Below are 23,160 nucleotides of genomic sequence, written 5' to 3'. Positions count from 1 at the left end.
TGGAGCATCCAGAAGTCACAGCTTGCATGGCCATAGTAAAGGAACAGGCGGCTGGTGCTATGAAACATCCGGACACGCAGAGGTTCCCCCCGTCCCTGCTGTATACACTTAAAACCATCAGGTCCTTACATAATTCTCCCCTTTAATGACAGAGCGCAACAGGAGGGGGGGATAATGGGCGGGGCTACCGAGGAAAGGGCGGGGTTACACGCCCAAAGACACCCCCTGCCCCTCCCTCCTCAATTTAGACCAGAAGAAAACAGGTAAGAGGTCCTTCTCCTTGGCTCCGGGGTTCCCACTTGTTGCCGTCTTCAACCCGCTTCGGCGGGGAGGATGCAGAAACCATCCCTTTCCGTAAACCAAGACTAGGCACAGGTTTGTTTCATGTTGCTTGGGGAAGGGAAGAGGGGGGGGGACGAGAGAAGGGAGGCTCTCGCCACCGGGCGGAGCCACCCAAGGACAGAAAGAGAGAGAGAGAGAGAGAGGCGCGGGCGGGGTCCTCTCCGCTGCCGAGCTCGTGTGGGCGCTGCCTCCGGTCCCTCCTCCTCTACCTGACGGATCAGGCGGAGAGCTAGAGAGACGAGGCGAAGGGAAGGAGGAAGGAAGGAAAGAAGGAGCCTCGGGAGCTTGCTTTTTCCGCCGCCCAAGCGCGTGGGATCCGGATCGCTCCGCTTTCTCTACCTTCCCCTCCTTGCCTGCCTTCGCTCCGTTATCCCGAGGCGCGAGGCTCTTCCTCCATCCTGCCACCGCGATGTTCTGAGCGGAGAGCATCCTTCGCTAAGTCTCCGTGCCGGTCGTTCTTGCTTTCTCTCTGTTTATCCTTTTCTTTTTAAAATTGCTGCATTCAACTATTCTAAAGGTCTCTCAAGGCAAGGAGCGTTTTTAAAAAATAAACAAATAAAGGAGAGAGGTAAGTAACTTGGCTGGATTTGTAGCTTTTTTTTTTTTTTACAACCCCCCCCCCCTTTTCGGGAAGGAAGAGAGGGGGTAGGTTTAAGGCTGTAGTCTTGAGTGCACTTACTGGGGAGTCAATCCTAATGAACTCGAGGAGATTTTACTTCAGCCAAGATGGAATTAGCCATAGCCAATCAGTTTGTTTACTCAGAAGTAGCTCTTTCCCGATCCTTTAGCATTAGTGCCCAGTAAGGTGATGCCTTGGTAAGTCTGCTTAAGAATCCAAACTAAGACAACCTTGTGACAGTCATCTGCCCCTTGAAGCAAGCATGGCTTGGTTCTGAGTAAACATACCTTGAAAGACCATGCTATTGTTTTCCTGGGGCAAAAATTACAATAATAATTTTATGCTGAGTTTTGAATTTGCTGATGAAAACCAGGAAATTGTGTGTGAGGCTGGAGCCCATCTCTTAAACAGCTCAATTGTAGATGCCTTATGTTGTGGCTTATAATGTGTCTTTACAGGCAAAGGAAACAGGTGTCTTACATAGACTTCAAAAGCTCTGAATCTGGCTGTCTAGATCTTTCTCCTTTAGGATCAAGGAACCTGCTCTGTTTTGGCAAAGGTTCTGGGCCATTTGCTTCATTTCATGAGATTTCTAGGAAACGCCTAGAGAGAGAGGGAGAGAGAGGGAGAGAGAGGGAGAGGAGAGGAGAGAGAGAGAGAGAGAGAGAGAGAGTGAGAGAGTGTGAGTGTGAGAGTGAGAGTGAGAGTGAGAGTGAGAGTGTTGGCTTACTTTTGTAGCCACCACAGTCATTTAGGCAAACAAGTAAAGAACATCACTAACCCCACTGAGCTATGACTCCCTCTAAGGAGCCATAACCAGTGGGGAGGTGTGGGAAAGTGGAGAGGAGGGTCTATTGTTCCCTCAATGTACAGTCATCACTGGGAAGGGATTAATCCTAAAAGATCAGCAGCAACAGCTACCACTGCTCAAGACTCACCTTGGCTAGCTGCTGAGGAATTCCAGAGCATCCATTCAAACAGGATTGCTGGTAAAACTCCCATGTGCAGACCACAGTGTTAAAGATGAACAATTAGTCATCAAAGCAGGAGTGAGTAACTTGCAGCCCACTGCAGCTCTCATCAGCTAGCCTAGCCAGCCTGTAGAACAAATGGGAAAACAGTGGGATCACCAACAAGTGGAGGGAAAATAATAGGGTCACCAACAAGTAGAGGGACATTACTTGAGTGTAACAGAAACCTCTTTGCTGATTCTGCTGTTATGGAAATTCACATTGTTTTGGCTTCTGTACCAGAATGACCTAGAATCCAGGCAATATATATTCAAAATGCCTTCATTTGTTTCTAATCCAGGTGGATCAATCTAGACAGAAATATTCACCATTGAGGGGTGGGTGTTTTAAAGCAAGTGATTCGGCCTCTATGTGTTTTTTTCACTTGATCAAATGAAGATGGATATTTTGTTGTCATTGTAAAACTGTGCCATTGTGAATAAAAGTGAATCAAAATAACACGCCCTTGAACTGGGACCCCCTTCTCCCCTAACTGCAAATTTATCCCTGTGTAACACCATAAATTGGGTATGTGATTATTTTCAATATGGGAGGAGTGTTAAAAATTGCAATGGAGAGCTGCTGTCTACATGAACAATGTATCTGTACTGTTGAAGTCAGAAACTTCTGTTTAAAAAGAGCTTCATTCTTCTTACTAACAGCCTGCTTCCTTAGAATTTTTGAATGCCTCCCCACCTCTTTTCACGGTGTGCTAAACAACCACCAACACTCCTATATTTAAAGAATTACACAGCTCATCATGGCCTGGAAGGATTGGCTGTGAACTTCCCTTGTTTGAAAATGGCAGAATTAGTACCTAGCTTCATTTATGTATTCAATCTGGTTGAAGGACAAAGTGCTAACTTCTTAAAACAGGGAAGGGCAAATTTGCCTTGCTAGATGTGTGTGAATTTTTTTCGCCCCAACTGCAACTGCCATCAGCCTTTGCTAGCATAGTTAACGGTGAGGGACTGTGGCCACTGTAGTCAGCTTCCCACTTCTGTCTTAAAAGGAAACTTAGTCTGCAAACATATGCAAGGAGAAGCAATGCTTATGAATAGATGTGAGCAGGATGTAGCTATTAGGCATCTTATCTGTAGTGATATAATGCTGTACTGGATGGATTTTGATCATGCCCCGTAAGGAACCTTAGTGTTTTTTTAATTTGGTAAAACTGAAATCATTTGGAACAAGCAGATTGTACACATGCTATTGAGCATCACAGAATTAAGTTGGATTGTGTTGGTTTATTTGTGAGAGCCAGACCAAAAAACTCTGCTGTCCGGAGCAAAAGGCAGTTGGAGTATGAATCTTATTTTGACCCTAGTGATAGCATAGCATGCTCCTGATAGCATACAAACAAGCTTAGAGGACAAACACCAGTCAACTGGTCTGTTTCACACGGTCTTCTCCTAGCTCACTATGACTCCCCACCTACAGTATCTATCACCTTGTGCATCAGCTCCACTCTGCCTTACGCTAGGGCCAGCCAGCCCTGATTCTTTAAAAAAAAGGCCTTAATCAAAGCAGTAGAATCAATCCTTAGTAAATACTGGCCAAAAGCCTGTTGCTTAGTGTAGTAAATTGCACCAGGGGTAAGCCCATTGAATCAATGGAGTCAGTTCCTTGGTAAGATCCATTGATTTGAATGTGCCTACTCTTTTAACTGCAAGTTGCCATGCTAAAGTAAATCACAGAGCAGTCCTATGTGAATCAGTAGAAGTCATGGAGGAGTTGACTCACCAAATCCCCTTTGATTCAATGAGTCTACTCTAGTGTGATTTACTGTGTTAATCAACAGAATTTAGGCCAATGTCTGGATTGAGCTACTAATATGCCATTTAAAATTTGACCCAGATCTATGGTATTGTAGTAATTCTTTCCCTAGCGTTAAGGTGGGGATTTATTTATTCTTATTGTATGGATAACACACCCCAACCCCATCCCGCAAGGCACGGTGCAGAGATCATAATGAAAGTACAGAACTGCACTGTCACCAGAATCAGATGTATCAACTGAAATGTTTGTCCGTGCACACTCTGCTTTGTAGTGAGCTGATAAATTCTTGTGGCGCTGCTGGCTGTTTGGGATTTGAACTGAAAGATTCAGTTGAAAGAGTAGATGCTGCTGGTAGACACAGATTAGTGCCGTATGTTCTTGTTTGTTCCCTCTAGCTTCAGTGGCAGCCTTCGTTTTTAAAATAATAACATGCTCAGGGTAACAAATGAGGCTGTATGTTGCTCAGAGTGTTGTGTGAGCGTGCTATCAGGGGATGACTCTTAGGAGGAAGGAGAGAGCGTCAACATTGATATTATATAATGTAACCAACGTGAAGCCTCCTGTGTTCTAACAGGTGAAATTAGCATGCTCTGTCTGATCTGGGAGTTCACGTCCTGTCTAGGTTAACCATAGGCTAACTATAATCTGTCAGCCTTGCTGACTTTGTAGGGTTGATGTGAAGATAGAACCAAGGAATGCCATGTGCCTGGAGCCTCTTGGGTTAAGTTAAATAATTTGATGGATGTATGTATGAATGCAGGTGGTACATTTTAATGTAATTAAATTAAAATATTTTTACTCCAACTTTCTCCTAAGAAGGATCCAAGTTTGCGTCACACAAACACAGCACAACAAACTAGTAACAGTAAATTAGTCAAATGTGTTTAAAGAATTAACGATGTTATATTTGAAAGGTTAGGTAAAAGCATTACTAAAACAGATTTAGAAACAACAAAATACAAACCATCCCAGACAGTCAGTTGCTAAGGAAAAGAGAAGAGAAATGTTTTTGCCTGCTTGCTGAAGGACAGTAAAGATGGGGCCAGACTGGCCTCCAGTGGAAGGGAGTTCCAGAGTCTGGGAGCAGCAACAGAGAATGCACCTGTGAGGGTGGTGGGACTGAGATTATCTTAATGCCTCCATAGCCATGGTACAAGGAAGACCCAAAACTATAGCTGCAATCTTTTCTCTGTGTATATATTATATAGGCACATGGGCAAATACAAGCTAATAATAACATTGTCATAGAGAAAGTCCATTTCAATTCCAGGTATATAAGGATTGCCGTGATGCTCGGACAGTTTGGGAGGCATGGGTAGTGGTGGAAGATGATGCCCTCATCCTTGATGATCAAAAGAACTTGCAGGCCTATCAGCACTACAATGCAGGGTATGGGGAACTGTCTTCTATGCCAACCTGTGACAGTTGTCTGTTTCACATGTCAGTGATCAGATGCTGCAGTGTTTGTGGATGAGGTTATATGAATTCACCCTGAGAGAAACTGGCAAAATAATAGCCAGCTTTCTTTGTCTGCTGCAAATAAACCAGTTGTTGGCAGCACAATGCAACCTCTTTTGTGGTTGATTATAGAGCACTTGCCTTTCATGTCTGGGAGGGGCCCCATATCTTGCGTGGTTTGCATGCAGAAGATTCTGAATTCAATCCCTGCAGAAAGGGCTAGGAGAGAATCCTTGGAGAGCTACCACCAGTCAGAATTGACAGTATGGTGTCAGCTGAGGTTGATGGCTGTCATGCCAGTAGGGCAGTGAAGGAGTTCCAAGATTTAGGGAGAATTTAGAAGACTTATTTTAGTTTTGGAACTGCTTTGGGAAATAGAGTTCAGCACCTTGGGTAGCTCCCTTAAGTTATGATGACCAGAATTCAAAGTGGATTCTGCACCCAGACTAGCATCCATGCCACCATCCTTTAGTTGGACATATTTTATCTGTTTATTCAATTTATAAACCAAAATTGCTACTCTGGGCAGTTTACGACAGAAATAAACATAAATTATGTACTCAATATAAACATTAGGCTACCTCATACATAAACAGCAACCCAAGGTGGGGAAACAAGTTCAAAAATACCCTACAGTATTCTCCTTCCTCCACTGTCCCAGCTATTTGAGGAGAGCCTTCCCCCAAACCTCCCGGAATAGCTCTGTTTTTAAAAGCATTTTAAATATATGAGAGGAGGGTAGTTGCTGCAGTTCCTGTGGGAGAGCATTCCATAGAGATGGCACCACTCCTAAAAAAAGCTTGGTTTGTGGTTACCAATTTCTGGGCTTCTCTAGATGTCAACCCTTGAAAACACAGGGTTTGTAATTTGAAAGCTACTTAGTTCATAAGATTCTGGGTTCAGTCTCTGGTGTGTCCAAGGGAAACTCCTTGTTTGAGATTTTGGACCACTAACACAGCAGATAGCACTGGGCTTGATGTAACAATGTTCTGACTCTACCACATGTGGCAGCTTTTCATAGTCAGATTTGACTGTTTCACTCTTATGTACGTGCCACCATGGGGGAAGAAAACTTACCTGCAAAATATAGGAAGTGATAGTCACAGGACCATAAGGTAAGTCACATTTGCTGTAGGATATATGGAATACTGGTGTGATTTCTTCATATAGTGAATGATCACTTACCTTATTGCTTTCCTTTCCAGTGGTGGACCTACACGTTCTTTGGCCATGGATGTATTCATGAAAGGATTCAATAAAGCCAAGGATGGAGTTGTGGCAGCAGCAGAGAAAACGAAGCAGGGTGTGGCAGAAGCAGCAGGGAAAACAAAAGAAGGTGTCTTATATATGGGTAGGTAGGCAAGCAACTCTAAACTAAGCTTGTTTTTCTTCTCTGACTGATTTAAACGGTGATGTATTAGAGCACCCATGAGGAACCTGTTGCGGCACAGATGTTGCTGGATTTTTGGTGCATAGCCAAATCATTCTTCCCCTTTGGGATGAAAATACAGTAATAGACTGCCCAATGGTATTGGGTGTGTGTATATGGGGCAGGGGAAGGGGAGGGAAATAGAATCTTTACCTGTATTTATAGTAAAAATCCAGGTTATCCAGACAGCCATTTTACCACATATCTGCACTTAGTGTATGGCAAAAAAATTCCTTGCACTTAGCAGGAGAGTAACATATGACCAAGTCTGTCCCAGACAGTGGAATTCGCCTTGAGGTTGGTGGGTGGTCTGTGGGGCTCCAAGGCTGATAGAAATGGAGGAAGAAGCCATAGGAAAAGACTTATTGGCATAAACCGGGAGCATCATGTCCAACAGTAGCTCTCCAGATGTTTTGGACTGCAGTTCTCATAATCGCTCATTATGGCCTAGGATGGGTAGGGCTGCTGTGAGTTACACAGGACCACACAGTTAACCATCCTTGATATGTGTAAAGCTTTAAAAGGTGTAAATTGGGCAGTGATGACACACAGCTTTACAGTAGGTTGGCTTGGTAATCTGTCCTTCTGGAAACTTTAATGGGATGTGTTGTGAGGACTTTCAGGTTGTGTATCATGGTGATGATGCATCCAGCATTAAGGGAGACTGTGAATTTCTTGAAAAGACCTTAGAGACTAAGGTCCCTTTAGAGCAGCGGTCTCCAAACTATGGCCTGTGGGCCACATCTGGCCTATGTTGCTGTTTTGTCTGGCCTGTTCCCTTCAGCCTGTATGTATGTGGGGTGGGTAGGTGGTGGGGTGCATGCATGTGTGCATGCTTGTGACGAGGGCATGTGTGTTTGCATCTGAGTGGGCACCCAGGGGGTGGGTGGGGGTGCATGTGTGTGTGCATGGCCCTCACTGTGAAAACTTTGGGGACCCCTGCTTTAGAGAGTTCACAAATATGGCTAATATGTCCTGGACTGCTCCACTCCAGTCTAGAAATAGAAGAGTTCTATTTCTAAATGCTTCTCTACAAGCAGAAAAAAAATCATGCATGTAGAAAACACGTTTGAGGAAGTGATGCAGTATAAACCTCTTCCTGGCAGATAAATCTTCTACATAAAGAGTTCAATGTTTTTCTAGCTGGACATCCAAACATGTCATTTCTTCTCCTCCAGGAATAATTTCCCACAATCTTGTTGAGTCCAAAAGCCAACATTCCTTCATATTCGCTCTGTTATTTTATAGTGGCAGACTGTTCTGTTAGCTGTTTGAAGTGCACTAAAATGTAAAATGGATAACTTATTTTTAAGTGCAATTGAGAATTATTACATTGAAATACACCTTGGTAAGTGTAGGTTGAATTGCAAGCTTGGTGTGTATTGGAGCAATTACACAAGTGCTTTAGTGTACTCAGTGAATCCATTTAAAATACATTCACAGCATGCCAATTTGGTGTGTTGAATGGGTGCTCCTTGCAAAGTGCAAAGAAGCAATGCACTTTCCCCCCCTATAGAATTGTCTTTATTAAGGGAGAATTTGTGGTAAAAGAGAGACAATGGGTAGTATACAGCTGACAAATACAGTCACCACAATATTATCCCCAAACAAAGATGGATGGTACCTTTATTATACTATGAAAATCTGAAAAGCAGGAATAAGCTAGCTTTTGAGTTCAGTAGGACTCCTTATCAGGTTGGTCACTGCAAAGCTGTGGGGGTATTCGTGTGAAAGAGAAATTCCCCAAATTCCCCCCAAATAATCTTGGCCAAATGTTAAGGCTAGGGTCTCTTGCTTAAAGTAGATTCCAAAATGGACCCTGCAACATTTTAGAATCTGGTGTCACTTAGGGATATGTAGATTCCTTGTTGTGTCATATTATGTTATACAGTATATCCAAGTTGCTGTTGTCCCTCTGTTTCCCATTGGTGTCTGGTATTTTCTAATTGTGATTAGGCTGGTTCTGCTCATTAACAGTGTGATCAACTGCCAGGAGTGTGGGCCTCAGCATGTACCCAACAATGCCATCCCCCTTTGTTTCTTTCTTAAAAATTCACACTGTTGCTGCAAAGACCAGTCTATGAGCACTCCATATAGCTGGAGAACAGCCAAGACTGGTGACTATGATTTTTTCAGGGGTGGTGAATCCACTCTGGGTTTTACCCCAGACTTTGCAGCAGTTATCCAAGATGCTAAACCCTAGCTTCAAATAAATAAATAAATAAATAATTTTCAGCACCCTGGATAGCTCCTGTAAAATTTGGTCCAAAGCCAGGAACAGCTTCACTGCCCCTGTGAAATTGGAACCATCAGCCTCTGCTATTGAAAAACATGTGGTTCAGTTGTTTGGACCCTTGTATATCTATCACAGAAAGAGTGAGCGCAAATCCATAGTGGACTTACTCATAAGACATGTTCATCTGTATAAAACTGGCATGCTTCAAACAGTGATTTCCTTTTTCTTATGCATAGAATTAAGGGAATAAAGAAAGCTGGCTTTATCCTCCAAACTGCTAGCTTTAGTGTTTCTCTTTGATGGCCACAAGAATTATGAGTTTGTCTCTGGAAATATTTCAGAAAATTTGATCAGAGCAGCTACTCTTCAGCTTTGAGTTTCAACATAATCTCATATGTCTTCCGAGCCTTTAGCAGCAGGAATACTCATTCCATGACAAATGTTTCTCTACAGTTTCTCCTGGTTACCTGCTTTCCAGTCCTTGATGTGCATACTTCTCTGACAAAGAGTGGCTTGCACTCACTCTTTTTGTGATAGATATACAAGGGTCCAAACAGAATGAGTAGCAATACATAACTCATCACAACCAAGTTACATTTACAAGCGAGGGTTGTTGCTACATTAACAAGTGAAATGTCTGCTGTCTTAGAAAATAATGCATGTATGTTTGCAGGAACAGTCTTTCATATTGCAGAATGCCTGTATTATCTTTTATTGGTGTAGTTTCTGTGCCTGGAAGACTGCTATTTATTTTTCATAGGTCCTTTCGGGAAAAGCCTAGATCTGACATGGTAGAAATGGCCTAGCTATATTAATTTAAGCCTCTTGAAGGAGGATTTATCTAAGCAACCTAATGGGGCAACATACTGAAAGCAGTGTGTACTCACATGCCCACTTCCTGTCCAACATGTGTCCTAAAGCATGATTCATAATCATGTTGTCTATTGCCAGGACAATAATTTAGGAAGGCTTCTTCTACTCCTCTTTGAATGCAGCACAATGAAGAGAAATTTGTGTATTTCCTGTCTTCCTGCTGTCCACCTTTTAAGAAGGTTTCAAAAGCAACAAATGTACCTACTACAACAATTCTGCATCCACAGCTTTTTTCCTTGAAATATTGGTCACCATGCAGTATCTCATTTCCTTGCCCCAAAGCTATAGAATTGTAGACATAAAAGAATCCCAAAGGTTACTGAGTCTACCGCTAAAAAAGTAGTAGATCCATAGTAAAACACCTCTGATAGATGATCCCCATACTTCAGTTTTAAACCTCAATTGAAGGCAAGTTAGTCACTTTCCAAGATAGTTCATTGCAGTGTTACTTCTTGTCAAGAAAATACAGGAATGCCGTTTTCTTGACATTGAACATTGAAACAGTCAAGCAGACAGCTAGCTTTCAATAATTTCATCTTCCTCAGGCTGTGTACTAAGATATTCTGTGTAGTTCCAAAGCTACACACGGCTGTTGTTTGTGCCAAGTGTTGTGTTCTTCCTGATGTTGAGACAAAACCTCCTTTCTTGCTATTTGATGCCACTAGTTCAAATCCTACCTTACAAAGCTACATAAAACAATTTCTCCATCTTCTATCAGACAACTCTTCAAATATTTGAGATGGCTATGTCACCATCTCTGTCTTTTCTCCAGGCTAAACATGACCAGCTCTTTCAACCACTCTTCATCAGTTTTACTGTGTAAATTTCTGAATCTTTCTTTTTTTGAGGGATTATCTGTTCCAGCCAAGTATTACTTGCTAACAGAAGAGCTAACGTTGCTCCTCACTCTGTGGAATGCCCTCCACTTGGCATTCTTATTACTAGTTTCTAGATGCCAGGAAAAGACCTCCAACTTCCATCAATCTCTTTGATTTTTACTGCTCATGCTACCTTTTTTCTTGCTGGCATTTAAAATAATATTCAACTGAGAAATTAAAATGAAGTTAACATCTTTATTGTTGTTTAGCTTATTTTATTGGTTCTTTTTTCAATATTTCTGCTTTTTGAGTTTGCCATTTGAATTTTATTGACTGTCCTTGTTTATGTACTTGTTGCCATCTGGACAGTATATAAACCTTTTAAAAATAAATAAATAAAAATGAAGTCAGTATTGGGTGAGAATTCTGCTGTACAAAATACATGCGTACACTGTTTCATGAATCCTATCTCATCAGTTGAGTGGAAACCAGGGGTCAAAAAGATACAATGCATAGCATCCTTAGCTTACAAACCTATTGTTTTAAACGTAGCTTATCTTTAGAGAGGATTTTTGGGAGTCAGCAAGCAAATGAGATACGAAGCCTTTTAAAATCTTATTTATAATTCTTAAAAATTTTTTAAAAATCTTCATATACTGCAGTTTGATCTTACATTTTTTGTATGCTGCCTTGGGTCCCTGGTAGGGAAAAAGGGCCAGGTGAAAATTAAATAAAATCCCATATTTTTCCATATATAAGACTATGCTTTTGTCTAAAATCTTTAGACTAAAAATTGAGGGTTGTCTTATACACGGAAGCAAGCTAAGGAAAGAACACTTTGATAATTTGAGAAGGAGTGAGAATATGTTTTTCTCACACAGTTGGTTGACTGACGCTTCCATTATTTCACAGCAGTGCCTGTGTTATAATAGGCTAATCAGAGTTTCTGGAGGGATACAAGATTCTCACGTTTGTTCTAGAACGTGGAAGCTGAGAACCTATACACACACACACATACACACACACACACACACACACACACACACACACACACACACACACACACACACACACACACATATATATATATATCTTTCATGGAGATCATTATAGATAATTTGACTGAGGTTCAGTACAATGTAAAGAACGAGGCCAGTGATATTTCCCCTCCTACATTGGACTGATTGCATGAATCATCACTGATGTGAGGGCAGCTTTGCTACAGAACATGCTTTAGGACATGCTTTCACTTCGAGTTTCATTATTTTATCACCCTACCCACCCCACCATCTGCTGTGCAAGCAGCCGAAAAGAAAGAGGGAGCTACATTATTGATCTGCTTTGATGGGGAATGTTTGATTCCCTCTGTCATTCTGAAAGTGTCCATGGTCATGAGGGTTCCTTCTCAAATTGCCAGCTAATGAGCAAAGCACACTTTGCTTGGGCTCTGTGAAAAGAAGTACAGTGGTGCCTCGCTTAGCGATGTTAATCGGTGCAGCAAAAATCGCCGCTAACCAAAAACATCGCTAAGCGATTTTAAAAAGCCCATAGGAATGCATTGAAGCCCCTTCAATGCGTTCCTATGGGCAAAAAACTTACCTTTAAGCGAAAATCCTCCATACAGTGGCCATTTTCGCTGCCTGGTATGTGAGGAATCTGTCCCAAAACACAGCAGGCGGCCATGTTTTTTACCCGGCGGCCATTTTGGAACCGCCGATCAGCTGTTGGGAAAACATCGCTATGCGAAAACTGGTAAGCGAAACAGCTTACCGATCATCGCAAAGCGATTTTTTCCCATTTGAAACATCACAATGCGATCGCTTTTGTGATCGCAAAAACCAAATCGCTATGCAATTTCGTTGTTAACCAGGGCGCTTGTTAAGCGAGGCACCACTGTATATGCATCAGGCCATCCTTCACTGATGATTATAAAAATGCTTCCTTTTCATCATTTCCATAGTAGTGATCTCTGTTTCCTTGTTTAACTAATGGAATCACAACATTTAGACCATTGGAATACTGATTAGGATTTATTTTCATAAACTAATCCAGGGGAGGCAAACCTTTTTCGGTTCGAGTGCCCAAAACAAGGTGGTGGGGAAGAAACCAGTGGCTGCCGTGCCACCTGGAAGACCAGAACCGGAACTGGAAGTGGTAGTTTCAGGGGGAATCATGGGGATGTACAGGAAGTTAAAGGGGGAATCATGGGGATAGACAGGAAGTTAAAGGGGGAATCATGGGGATAGACAGGAAGTTAAAGGGGGAATCATGGGGACGGATAGGAAGTTAAAGGGGGAATCATGGGGATGGACAGGAAGTTAAAGGGGGAATCATGGGGACGGACAGGAAGTTAAAGGGGGAATCATGGGGACAGATAGGAAGTTAAAGGACCCAGAACAGGAAGAGAAATGGGGAATCCCAGCTGCAGCCACTTCAAAACGTTTCACTCACATGCCAGAAGAAAGGGCTTCCCGTGCCAGCTGTGGCACGCGTGCTATAGGTTCGCCATCACTGATCTAATCCAATCAATCAATCGCATGTCATTGAGACAAATCTGACTTATGGTGACCCTTTTCAAGGTTTTCCAGGGAAACAACCCTGTCCTGGGGCTGTGCGACCTGCCCAAAGCTGCACAGGCTGGCTGTTTTCGCAGGAGGCCCAGCGAGAATTCCAGTTCCCAACCCCTGGCTCTACCCCTGAGTTATCAAGCCAGCTTGTTTTCATAATTTATTTTCATAATAAATTTATTTTCATAATAAATTTATAAAATGTTTCAGAGAGGGATTTTCTTCTAATTAACTCATTTATTTCAGAGCTATCGGAAATAAATCTCCAGATGAAGCATCACTCTCCTACTTTAAAAAAAAATCAGGGATATTTTGGTTCCTGTTTCCCTGCCTTTTACAAAATACCAAAAAAAAATTAGAGGTGGTGGCAGGCTTATTAATAGCAATCCTAATCTCAACCCAAGGCGTGTTGGATAAGCTGCTTCCCAACTTTACAGGATGCTCTATTGGTTTATTTGATCATCCCCTGTGCGCACTGGGTTTAAGAGTCAAGTGCACTGATTCCCAAAGGGATGTAAGTATCACTCAGGGAGATGTGAAGACATTCTGAGGTACAATGCAAGACTGTGAGATGCTTCATCATCACCCTTCATTTTTGTTTTTCGCTATTTCCTAAGCTAGCTTGCATTTCTATCACTTTAAAAATGAGCAGAAACGCTTTCTCTTTTAACAAATTTGCTTTCATTTATTTTTAACTGAAAATGGTTTTTAGTATGTTTCTTTGTTTATTTTTAGTTTTACATTTTATTGATCAGACTGCTCAGTGGTTCAGGTATCTGCCGACAGAGCCAGAGGCTGGGAGTTCAATCCCCCACTGTGTCTCCTGTGAGTAGAGCCAGCCTGTGTGGCCTTGGGCATGCCTCACAGTCCCAGAGTGCTCTCAGAATTCGGAATTAGTAAACCACTTCTGACTCGTATGTAAAACCTTAGCAAAATTTAATGTGTTGCAGTAATATTCAGACACAACTGAAACAAGATGTACTAAAGCACATTTTTTTAAAAAATGGAATACCACAGATTTGTTTCAAGTTCTTCCCTTAAATGGCTAATCAGTTGCCCAAAGCCTGCTGAAATTTTAAAAAAATATTTTCCTGCCCACCAAAGAACAACAGGAATTGGGGCATATTAGCCTCCATTGACAGAACGTTCCACAGTCTGGGAGCTTTTACCAAGAGGATCCTCTCTCGCCTCAGCCAAATGTTCCTTTGATGGTACCGAGAAAGATAAAATGCATGCTCAAATAGGAAAAGAAGGAGAGAGCATGGCCCTCTGACATAATACAGAGCAAGATTTCCAAGTTAATGACATAGGCCAAAATCCTGTTGCTAAGTGTAGTAAACTGCACTCGTGTAGGCTCATTGAATCAATAGGGATTGAATCAGTCAGTTCCTCCATAGGTTCTATTGATTCAAATGGGCCTACTCTTACTGCAACTTACTGTGCCCATTTGAATCAATGGACTTTCCCAGGAGTTGAGTCATCAAATTCCACTCAATTTAATGGGCCTACTCTAGTGTAATTTACTGTGCTCAGCAACAGGATTTTGGCCATTATTTTTAAAGTGGATTAATCACCTCACCTCACTGACTTTGAAGTGCACAGCAGGCTATTTCTCTCATTTGACTCAATTACTAAAGTTCATTCATATTTCATTTTTGCTCATTGCTGTTAATCCATTAACTTTCATTATTCTGATGTGTTACAAGCCTTTTAATGGAAAAATGGCCAAGATTATGAGTGACTTTCCATTCATTAAGTGCAATATAGTAAAAACATGTACACATGGCCAAGGCTAAGGATGTAATACATTTTCTCAAACTTTTCTCATCCTTGGTTAAAAAATGAGGTCAACAAAATTTTCAGCTGCTGCAAGATTTTTCATTCTTGTTTGGAGTGCAAAGACTTCTACTTTTTTGTCAATGACAGCAAAAACATTGTACCAAAATGTGCTTTTGCTAACTGGCATTTATGAAAGTTCAAGATTAGTGCAACTGTATTCGGTTCTTACTTTAAAATTGTTTATTTATGTTATATTTATATTTTGATTCTGATTTTCCTCCCCCTTTGTATCCAGTAACATCAGATCTGTTGCTGAGAGATCCAAAGTGAGGGTCCCCAGCCTGTCCATTGGTGCATGTCTGGAGATTGATTGATTGACTGACTGACTGACTGATTGATTGATTGATTTAATTGTATACCCCGCCGATTGGTGATACATTACTTTGGGTGGGTTTAAATCCAGAGTAAAACCATTATAAAATAAAACAAAACATAAATGTAATATGAAACAGACTTTTCTCTTGAGAATCCATGATGAAGAACATTAAGGGCTTAGGAAAGTATATGTAGCAGAGACAGTCAATACACACATACACAATAACAATGCATGTAAGGAAAGAAACAAAGGATGCAGGAGTAAACATATAGAGAATACAGGCAAAGGGCTATAAAAGTTCATTTAAATTGGTATTTCTTTGAAAGTCCTCTGCAGGATATATCCAACATTCCTTTGGTACCTGTTTCTCTTCCTAATGTGATGTATTATTTCCCTTCAGAAGAGCAGGAAGGAACCTCAGTTTTATTGTTTTATGATACCATTTGCTAGCAGAGGGTGGTAACATTATCTTTATGCTTCTATAATAAGGATCACATCCCATAATGCATTGGGAGATACACTGGGTTTTGTTATATTATACAGCATAAGAAAATGCATTGGTTATACATTTATATAATTGCTAAATTCTATTATATATGGTTATGTTTCAAGTTGCACCGAGGCAGGCTCTCCTCACATTGATGTCAAAGGGCTCACCGAGGTAATTCAGTATTCTCATGAAGGCTCAGAGACACTTTCAACTCCACAGAACTTTGATTAAGGAACTGTTTACACAAGAGTATCCTCCCAGCTTGCCTTTGGGTCAGTCTTTCTTGACATTGTCACCTTCAGCCTCAGTCTACCTCAGGGAGTTCCAGATCATCCTGAGCTGTTGTAGACATAATCTGATAAGTGAACAGCTCATTTCTCAAGTCTTGTACAGTAGTGGCAAACAGGTGATTAACCATCACCCTCACAATGCTCAGTAGGAGTCAGTCCAGCACTGCTCACAAGAGAAACACCTTTCCTTCTTTCAGATCCTTGGCTATCTAGCACAGTCCTCTAAATTGTCTTTGGTGCCTCCACCTGTGCAGCTGTTGTGGTACCAGTGAGGTCTCACTGGGCCTGGTGGGACAGTCTGTTATCCCATAGTCCGCTAAAGCAGCTCCAGCATGAACCAAAGCATTCAACTGCTACTTTTTGGAGAAAAGCTAAGTCCTAAGAAAGGAAGATCCATGTCCTCAAAAGCCCCTGTGAAACTCACATACACGGAGGGACTGGGTACAGCTTCTCCCCCTTCGGAGGCATTAGCCTGGTTTCCAGTCTGTTGTGTTTCTCACTCTTCCACATCTCAGGTTCCATCCTCCCCACTTTCCTTGCTTCTGCCCACCTGGAAATCTCTGACTCTCTTTTACTACCTTTTTTCCTGTGTAGAGGGGATCTAACATTAATATATCAAGGCAACTCAGGACAACCAGGTAGAAAGACTACAGGGTGGGTGTTCCCACTGATCCAAAACATGCCCCAGGTTAATATGTCATAACATCACTCAGAGTCATACACACGCATCCTTTTGTAGAACACAATTAAACGATCACATAAAACAAACATTTAAATCATTATAGCTTTTTAAACAGTAGAAGCCCCCAGAGGCAGATGGGAAAACTCCAAATCAAGAGCAAAAACAGCTGGGCTGATTCATGTTGGCCTTTGTATTCTGTGATCATTGAAAAATACTTCAAATTCACCCATGCTAATTGCAGAGTAAATCCTTGTGGAATATTTGACTATGCAGCCTTAGTCAATTATATTGTGATAAAGCACCAATCTATCTGGCAAGAAAGTGAAATATAGAATGCATTTAAGTTTAAAGAGGGTTTAGGCAGAGTTTGGTTATCAAAGCAGTTACATAATTAGGTAATAGGTCACAAAGGGCTTGGTTAAGGAAGAAGCTTGAATAAGAAAGAAGTCAAATAGGGCTTGGCTAGGTAAGTGGTCAGTTAGGTTTGCCTTATCACTAGTTTGTCAGTCAGAATTAATCTGTGTGTTTTCCTCAGCTGGGGCGTGGGACGTGGTGGCACTGGGGGTTAAACTGCAAAGCCTCTAGGCTGCAAGGTAGTAAGATCAGCAGTTCAAATCCAGGTGACAGAGTGAGCTCCCGTCGCTTGTCCCAGCTGCTGCCAACCTCGCAGTGCAAAAGCATGTAAAAATGTGAGTAGATAAATAGGTACCACCATGGTGGGAAGGTAATGGCATTCCGTGTCTAGTTGTGCTGGCCACATGATCACGGAAACTGTCTATGGAGAAATGCTGGCTCTACGGTTTAGAGACGGGGATGACCACCGGCCCCTAGAGTCAGACACGACTGGACCAATTGTCAAGGGGAACCTTCCTCAGCTGAGAATAAATCCTAAGGGACTAAGAGTGTTTTTGAAAGTGTTATTAAAAGAAGGAGCTATTTTAGGAAGATGTTGCTTTTTATCCAGTAGCATGTTGGTTGACAACCTGTTGGTACACTCAGACCATGACTCTATTATGAAATAAGCACTATGCCTTTAAACAGAGCAACCATTAAGCTTTTTCCTTTATCAAGAGTTCTGGGGAAAAAGCCTGTTTCAATTCTAGAATCTGCCTTAGTTTATATTTATACACAAGTCAGAGGATAATGGGTGTAAAGGAAACAAATAACGATTAAATGTCATCAGGCATAAATGGTAAGCTAGGAACAATATAAATTGCTGTCATTTACCAGAGTAAACACAGACAATGTTTAAAGTTTTATCACTCCTGTTCTCATTGCCTACCTCCCACCATCAATAAGAGAATGTCACAGGCAATTTGCCAGGAAGACAAACAAGTGGGTCCTAGAGCAAATCAAGCCTGAACTGTCTCCGGGATCCAAAATGTTGAAGCTAAGCCTGTCCTAATTTGGGCACATCAAGGCGTTTCTGGAAAAGACAAAGATACTGCGAAAGATGGGAGGCAACGGGAAAAGAGGAAGAGCCAATGTGAGATGGACTGATTCCCTAAAGGAAAAACACAGGCTTGAGTCTGCAAGAGCCAAGGAGGACAGTTGAATACAGGGCATTTTGGAGATTGCTCATTCATAAGGCTGACATAAGTCAGAAGGGACTTAATGGCACCTAACAACATTTTTTTTTCTTTAAAAAGGGGGCAGAGCATAGAAAAGTTACTTTTAAAGACTACAGCTCCCAGAATGCCCCAGCCAGCATGGGCAGGGGATCCTGCTTTGTTGCATTTGATCATCCTCCATCACTGAAAATGCAGGATTTTGTTCTGGCAAGCGTGGAGGCGAACTATGGGCATCAAACCAAGTTATTAATCAAGGCATGGCAACTATGCTTTTGTCATGAGTGATGACTTCACGTCTCCTTCAGGACCATATGGGAGTGTGCTTCGTAAAAGATGCCAGACCTTCTGTGTGTGTGTGTTCAAGAGAGGAGTGGCTCTCTGCCTACAAATCAGGAAAACGGCCAGCAATCATCTCTTGAGGGTTAGCAATTGGAGCTTTGTGAAGGTGAGCTGCATGAGCACACACACTCAAACACACACACACACACACACACACACACACACAGAGAGAGAGAGAGAGAGAGAGAGAGAGAGAGTTAGGATGTGTGTAGAGGAGCACAAATATTGGTTGCAGAAAGAGAGAGAGAAGGAAATGCAGAAGCAAAGAGATATAAGGATGAGCTGAAGAATGAAGCATGTTGGGCTCCAGGATATATCTCACTCTTGGTCTCATCATGTCTCTTTGAGTTCCACAGGAGTGCCATAGGAGTTTCTGAGGAAAGCACTGTTAGCTCTCTGCCTCCTTCTTCAGACCCCATTTTGGGCACAGAATGATCCAGAACATGGGACTCTGCTAGATGATTATGATTGTTTTGCCCTGAAAAAAAGTATAGATTTGTGCATGGGGGGGGCGGTGAGTATCCAACATGAGACAGTAGATCTGCTGCTTGGCAGGAGGCCATTGGGTGCTTGCCTTCTCTTATGTTCTACTTGCTCGTTTATAAATACTGTAAAATACACATTGTAAAAGCACTCCTAATTCTGCAGCACCCTCTTTTTATAATGGATACCTAACTTCCTACTATTTTCTCAGGATTTTTTCACCAGCTGGAGAAACTTTTATGTGCTGTCCAGTGGCACTTTACGTAAAGCAACTCTAATTGGGGTTTTAAGATATATGACATATTTAAAGAGTGGTTCCACTCCTGCCAGCACCAGTGAGTTCCCATGGCCATGGGGAAACTCGAATCCAGTCCTCCTCAGTCCCAGTCCATTATTCTATCCACTGTACCACACTGTACCACACTGTACCATACTGTCTATCTGCTTGAGGAAAAAAGGGAGCACTGAATGGTAGTTTCATTACATTAAAAAAAAGCAAAGCCAAGCGTGCTGCTTATATACCGCCCCATAGCGCTTCAAGCACTCTATGGGCGGTTTAGAAGTTATGCAGGCTACACATTGTTAGTGTAGACACCTATTGTTATGATTTTTATGGACTTATGGTAGTTATTGGGAGGCTGGTGTCAGCTTAGAATACTGGTGGCAACCTTTCCGTCTGGAGGAACTGAACTGAAGGAAAAGTTTCTTCAGCGGAAGGGCTGAAGGACCCCTTTTGTCTATGCCTTACTGGCAAGAAGCCACTTCAGAGTCGGGGGATCAGTGTTAATTTCTAGGAACTGTGAATAATTTCATGAAAGTCAGCTCAGACGTCAGTCTTAGTGGACAGATATGGAGTGGGTGGGTCATTGTAGGTTTAAAAATAAGCATGTGCATAAATTTTGTTCCACTTTTGGCTCAGCATGTTTTTGTGTATGCATTATGTATTTGTTAGGGCTGTAAAGAAATCATGGTTAATTACTCATTCTCAGTGAGGTAGGGTGTGAGATATCCTACTTCTGGCATGAAAACAAGACAAGTGCCTTTTTATCAGTTGAGATTTCTGCATTTTGGTAAAAGGTCTTATGTCAAAACCAGTATCTTTCCCCTTTGTGAAGCAAAATGCACACACACACAGAGAGAGAGAGAGAGAGATCGAGAGAGAGAGATCAGGGAAACACTGGTTCATTGCACTAGACACAAGCAACCCATTCCATGCTTCTAAAATCCATGCAACAAGGCATATGCAGAATTGCCTGATTCATGCAGAGATTGTTCTTGCAAATGTGAGAGCTCTAGTTGTAGAGGCTGAAAGAAAAGATCTCATCTTCAGACACATTATGAAAAAAACCTTGCAGTTTCTTGTTCTCAGGTGTCCAAAAGAGGTGAGCAAGAATTTCCTTCCCTACCGATTATGACCATGTTTTATCTATTTAAGATTGATTGTGTGGGTACATGAACGGATATCCTGTATTTGCTGGTGTATAAGACTATTTTTTTGCCCTGAAAAACATGCCAACAAGTGTGGGGGGTCGTCTTATACGCCAGGTGCACTTCAGTTGGGATAGACATAGCTGCCCATAGTGGCCTTCCGATGCCCATAGTAGCCTCCCGATGCCTGCCCACCTCATTCTACATACTGTCCAGTATTGCACGGTATCCAGTGCGGCCGCGGCGAGCATCAGCAGCGAGATGGGTGCTGGCCTTTTTGACATGACTCGCCCGTTCTGCTCGGCGGGAAGCAGCGGTGCTCCGGCCCGCCCCTTGTCTACACAGAGCTCACACATGCGCACTTGCATACTAGTGCCGGTCACAGGGAGATGCAGGGGCAGGCCGGAGGCACTGCGGTCACGCTGTGGCCATACAATGGTGACAATGAATAGCACCTTTTATTTGGTGTGTGGAAGGTGTGTGGAAGAGGGGGTAGTCTTATATGGCGAGTATATAACAAACTATATTTTGAGTGGAAATGTTGGGGGTCGTCTTATACGCCCAGTCTTAAACGCTGGCAAATACGGGTAAGCATTTTTAATGGTGTCTGTGTGTGAGTGTGTGTGTGTGAGTGAGTGTTGGGACAACCACTCCATTCATCTGAAGAAATATGGTTAGACTCATGAAAGCTTATGAAAAATAAAAACCAGTATTTTATACAGTACGTCTTTGCAGCCCTAAATGGTTACAACAGATTTAAAACAGTTACCTGTCACATTATCTTTTCTACATGTTAATTTGTGTCTGTATGCAGGTGTGTCCATAATACAGGTGAGAAGCTAACTGTGTGATGTGTCTATTATCAGCAGAAACTGATGCAAGTGTCTGTGTCATGTGCTGATGCGTATGAGTGTCAAATCCCCCTCCCCCCACAAGAAAAAGCCCTTATCTTATGAAAAGGTTGGCCTGGAACCTATTACCGCATAGGGAAGGAGATGTGTCTGAACCATTTTGATGCTGTAATTTTATATCTCTGCTTATTAAGACCTGTTCCATTCAGCGCCACTGATGACTGATTTTTTTCCTCCTCTCCTTTTTGAAAAAAACAGGTTCAAAGACCAGGGACGGAGTTGTTCATGGGGTCACAACAGGTAATGCGTTTCTCTTTCTAAATCCATGAGAAATCTCCTGTCAGTTCTTTCAAGGAGCCTTTATCTCTGAGTAGGCACTGATTCATGTTTGTGAGTGGGTGGGTATTGAAATCAAGTGTGATGGAAAGCACGTAGTTAGTCTCACTGGGGAACAGACGTGCCTGTAGATAAAACTTTTAAGGATTTTAGACGTGCCTGTAGATAAAACTTTTAAGGATTTTAATCTACTTTACGATTCTAGTTGTACTAAATTAAAACACACACATGGACTTCACATGTCATTGCCCATGGCAGATCCTCAGCTAGCAACATAATTGGGACAGATAGTTTTGGGCCAGAGGTGATGGGGCCTGTTCACATTTAGCTATTCTGTTGTGCCTTGGGTAAGCACAGCAGTATGGATCAGGATGCACCTTATCCTTAGATGGATGACTTTTTCCTATTGCTTGAAAAATGTTACTTTTAAAAACTGTTGCTTCTGAACACCCTGACCGGCATGTGGCCCCTGGCAATACTGGCTGGGTGACCCTGAAAGCTTCTGTCTAAAAAAGATAATTTTTCTAGGCTCTACTTTTTTTCCATTGCTGGATTAGCATTATTTATAGATTCAGGTCTTTTACATATGACTGCAAAATATTTTGTAAGGAGTTCTATAAGTTGCTTTCCAGTGACTCCTATCCTTTCAAAGCATGGATACAACGGCTGGGTTTTAAAGCATGGAGGCCAAGACTGGGGCACTCCCTCCTATAGAAATCAGTGGCTCCTATTAAGAATCAAAGCTCCTGTAAGAAGCTCAAAACAGTAGCTGTGTTTTATTATTTAAGAGGTATATGGAGTTCAGTTTTTGTGTCATGGTCACAAGTGCATAATTTCATTAAGATTGCAAGAAGCAATGGTACAACTCCCTTTTCTTCTACATTTTCCCGCAAGTGCAGATTAAATTCCTTTAAAACCTTGCACAAATCCACTCTCAGCAGTATAATAAAAGCCACTTCTTCAGTGACAACGCTAGGTTTGCTGCACAGAAAAGCTCAAGGTCTTTCTGAGCTAGTTTTTCAAGCACCCTTTTGTGTGTCTGGTCAGGAGGAGAGGGCCTCTGTCTGCTCAGGCATGGCCATTTATTGCTAAGATATGTTGTGTAAAGCTTAGGAAATAATGTCTGAATAGGGTGGTCCTGGGCTAACTGTGGTTTTGTTGTTGTTTAGTCGTTTAGTCGTGTCCGACTCACGCCAGGGGTCCTCAAAATGGCTCTCAGAGTGGCTGAGCAGGCCGAAACCTGCTTGTGGAACACCTGAAACTGGTGCTTTTTTATTTCGTTAATTGAGAGGATGTCAGTAACAACAGCTATATTAACGTTGATCTCGGGCATTTACTTTCTGAGTCCCCATCAAAGGATCTCAAAGTGCAGGCAGCTAAAGAGGCTGCTTAAAACTGATACTT

General features: G+C 42.1%; 1 protein-coding gene across 6 annotated transcripts in view; it reads left to right on the top strand.

The window, feature by feature from the left end:
* The first annotated feature begins 214 nt into the window (after window positions 1-214).
* Window positions 215-23,160, top strand: part of SNCA (synuclein alpha) — a 77,484-nt gene continuing 54,538 nt past the window's right edge. Inside the window, exons 1-3 of one of the 6 annotated variants that reach the window (XM_078394561.1) lie at window positions 215-375; window positions 6,414-6,559; window positions 21,679-21,720. In XM_078394561.1, the coding sequence (XP_078250687.1) occupies window positions 6,439-6,559; window positions 21,679-21,720 (163 nt within the window). In that variant the 5' untranslated portion in view covers window positions 215-375; window positions 6,414-6,438. Of the gene's footprint in view, window positions 376-437; window positions 911-6,413; window positions 6,560-21,678; window positions 21,721-23,160 lie in introns of those variants that run through there. The other 5 variants (XM_020796483.3, XM_078394562.1, XM_020796485.3 and 2 more) reach the window with 5 other exon arrangements.

This window comes from Pogona vitticeps, chromosome 5, assembly GCF_051106095.1.
Source record: "Pogona vitticeps strain Pit_001003342236 chromosome 5, PviZW2.1, whole genome shotgun sequence".
In the NCBI taxonomy this organism is placed as follows: domain Eukaryota; kingdom Metazoa; phylum Chordata; class Lepidosauria; order Squamata; family Agamidae; genus Pogona; species Pogona vitticeps.
The sequence above is the reverse complement of the archived record's forward strand: the minus strand, read 5'-3'. Positions and strand labels throughout refer to the sequence as shown.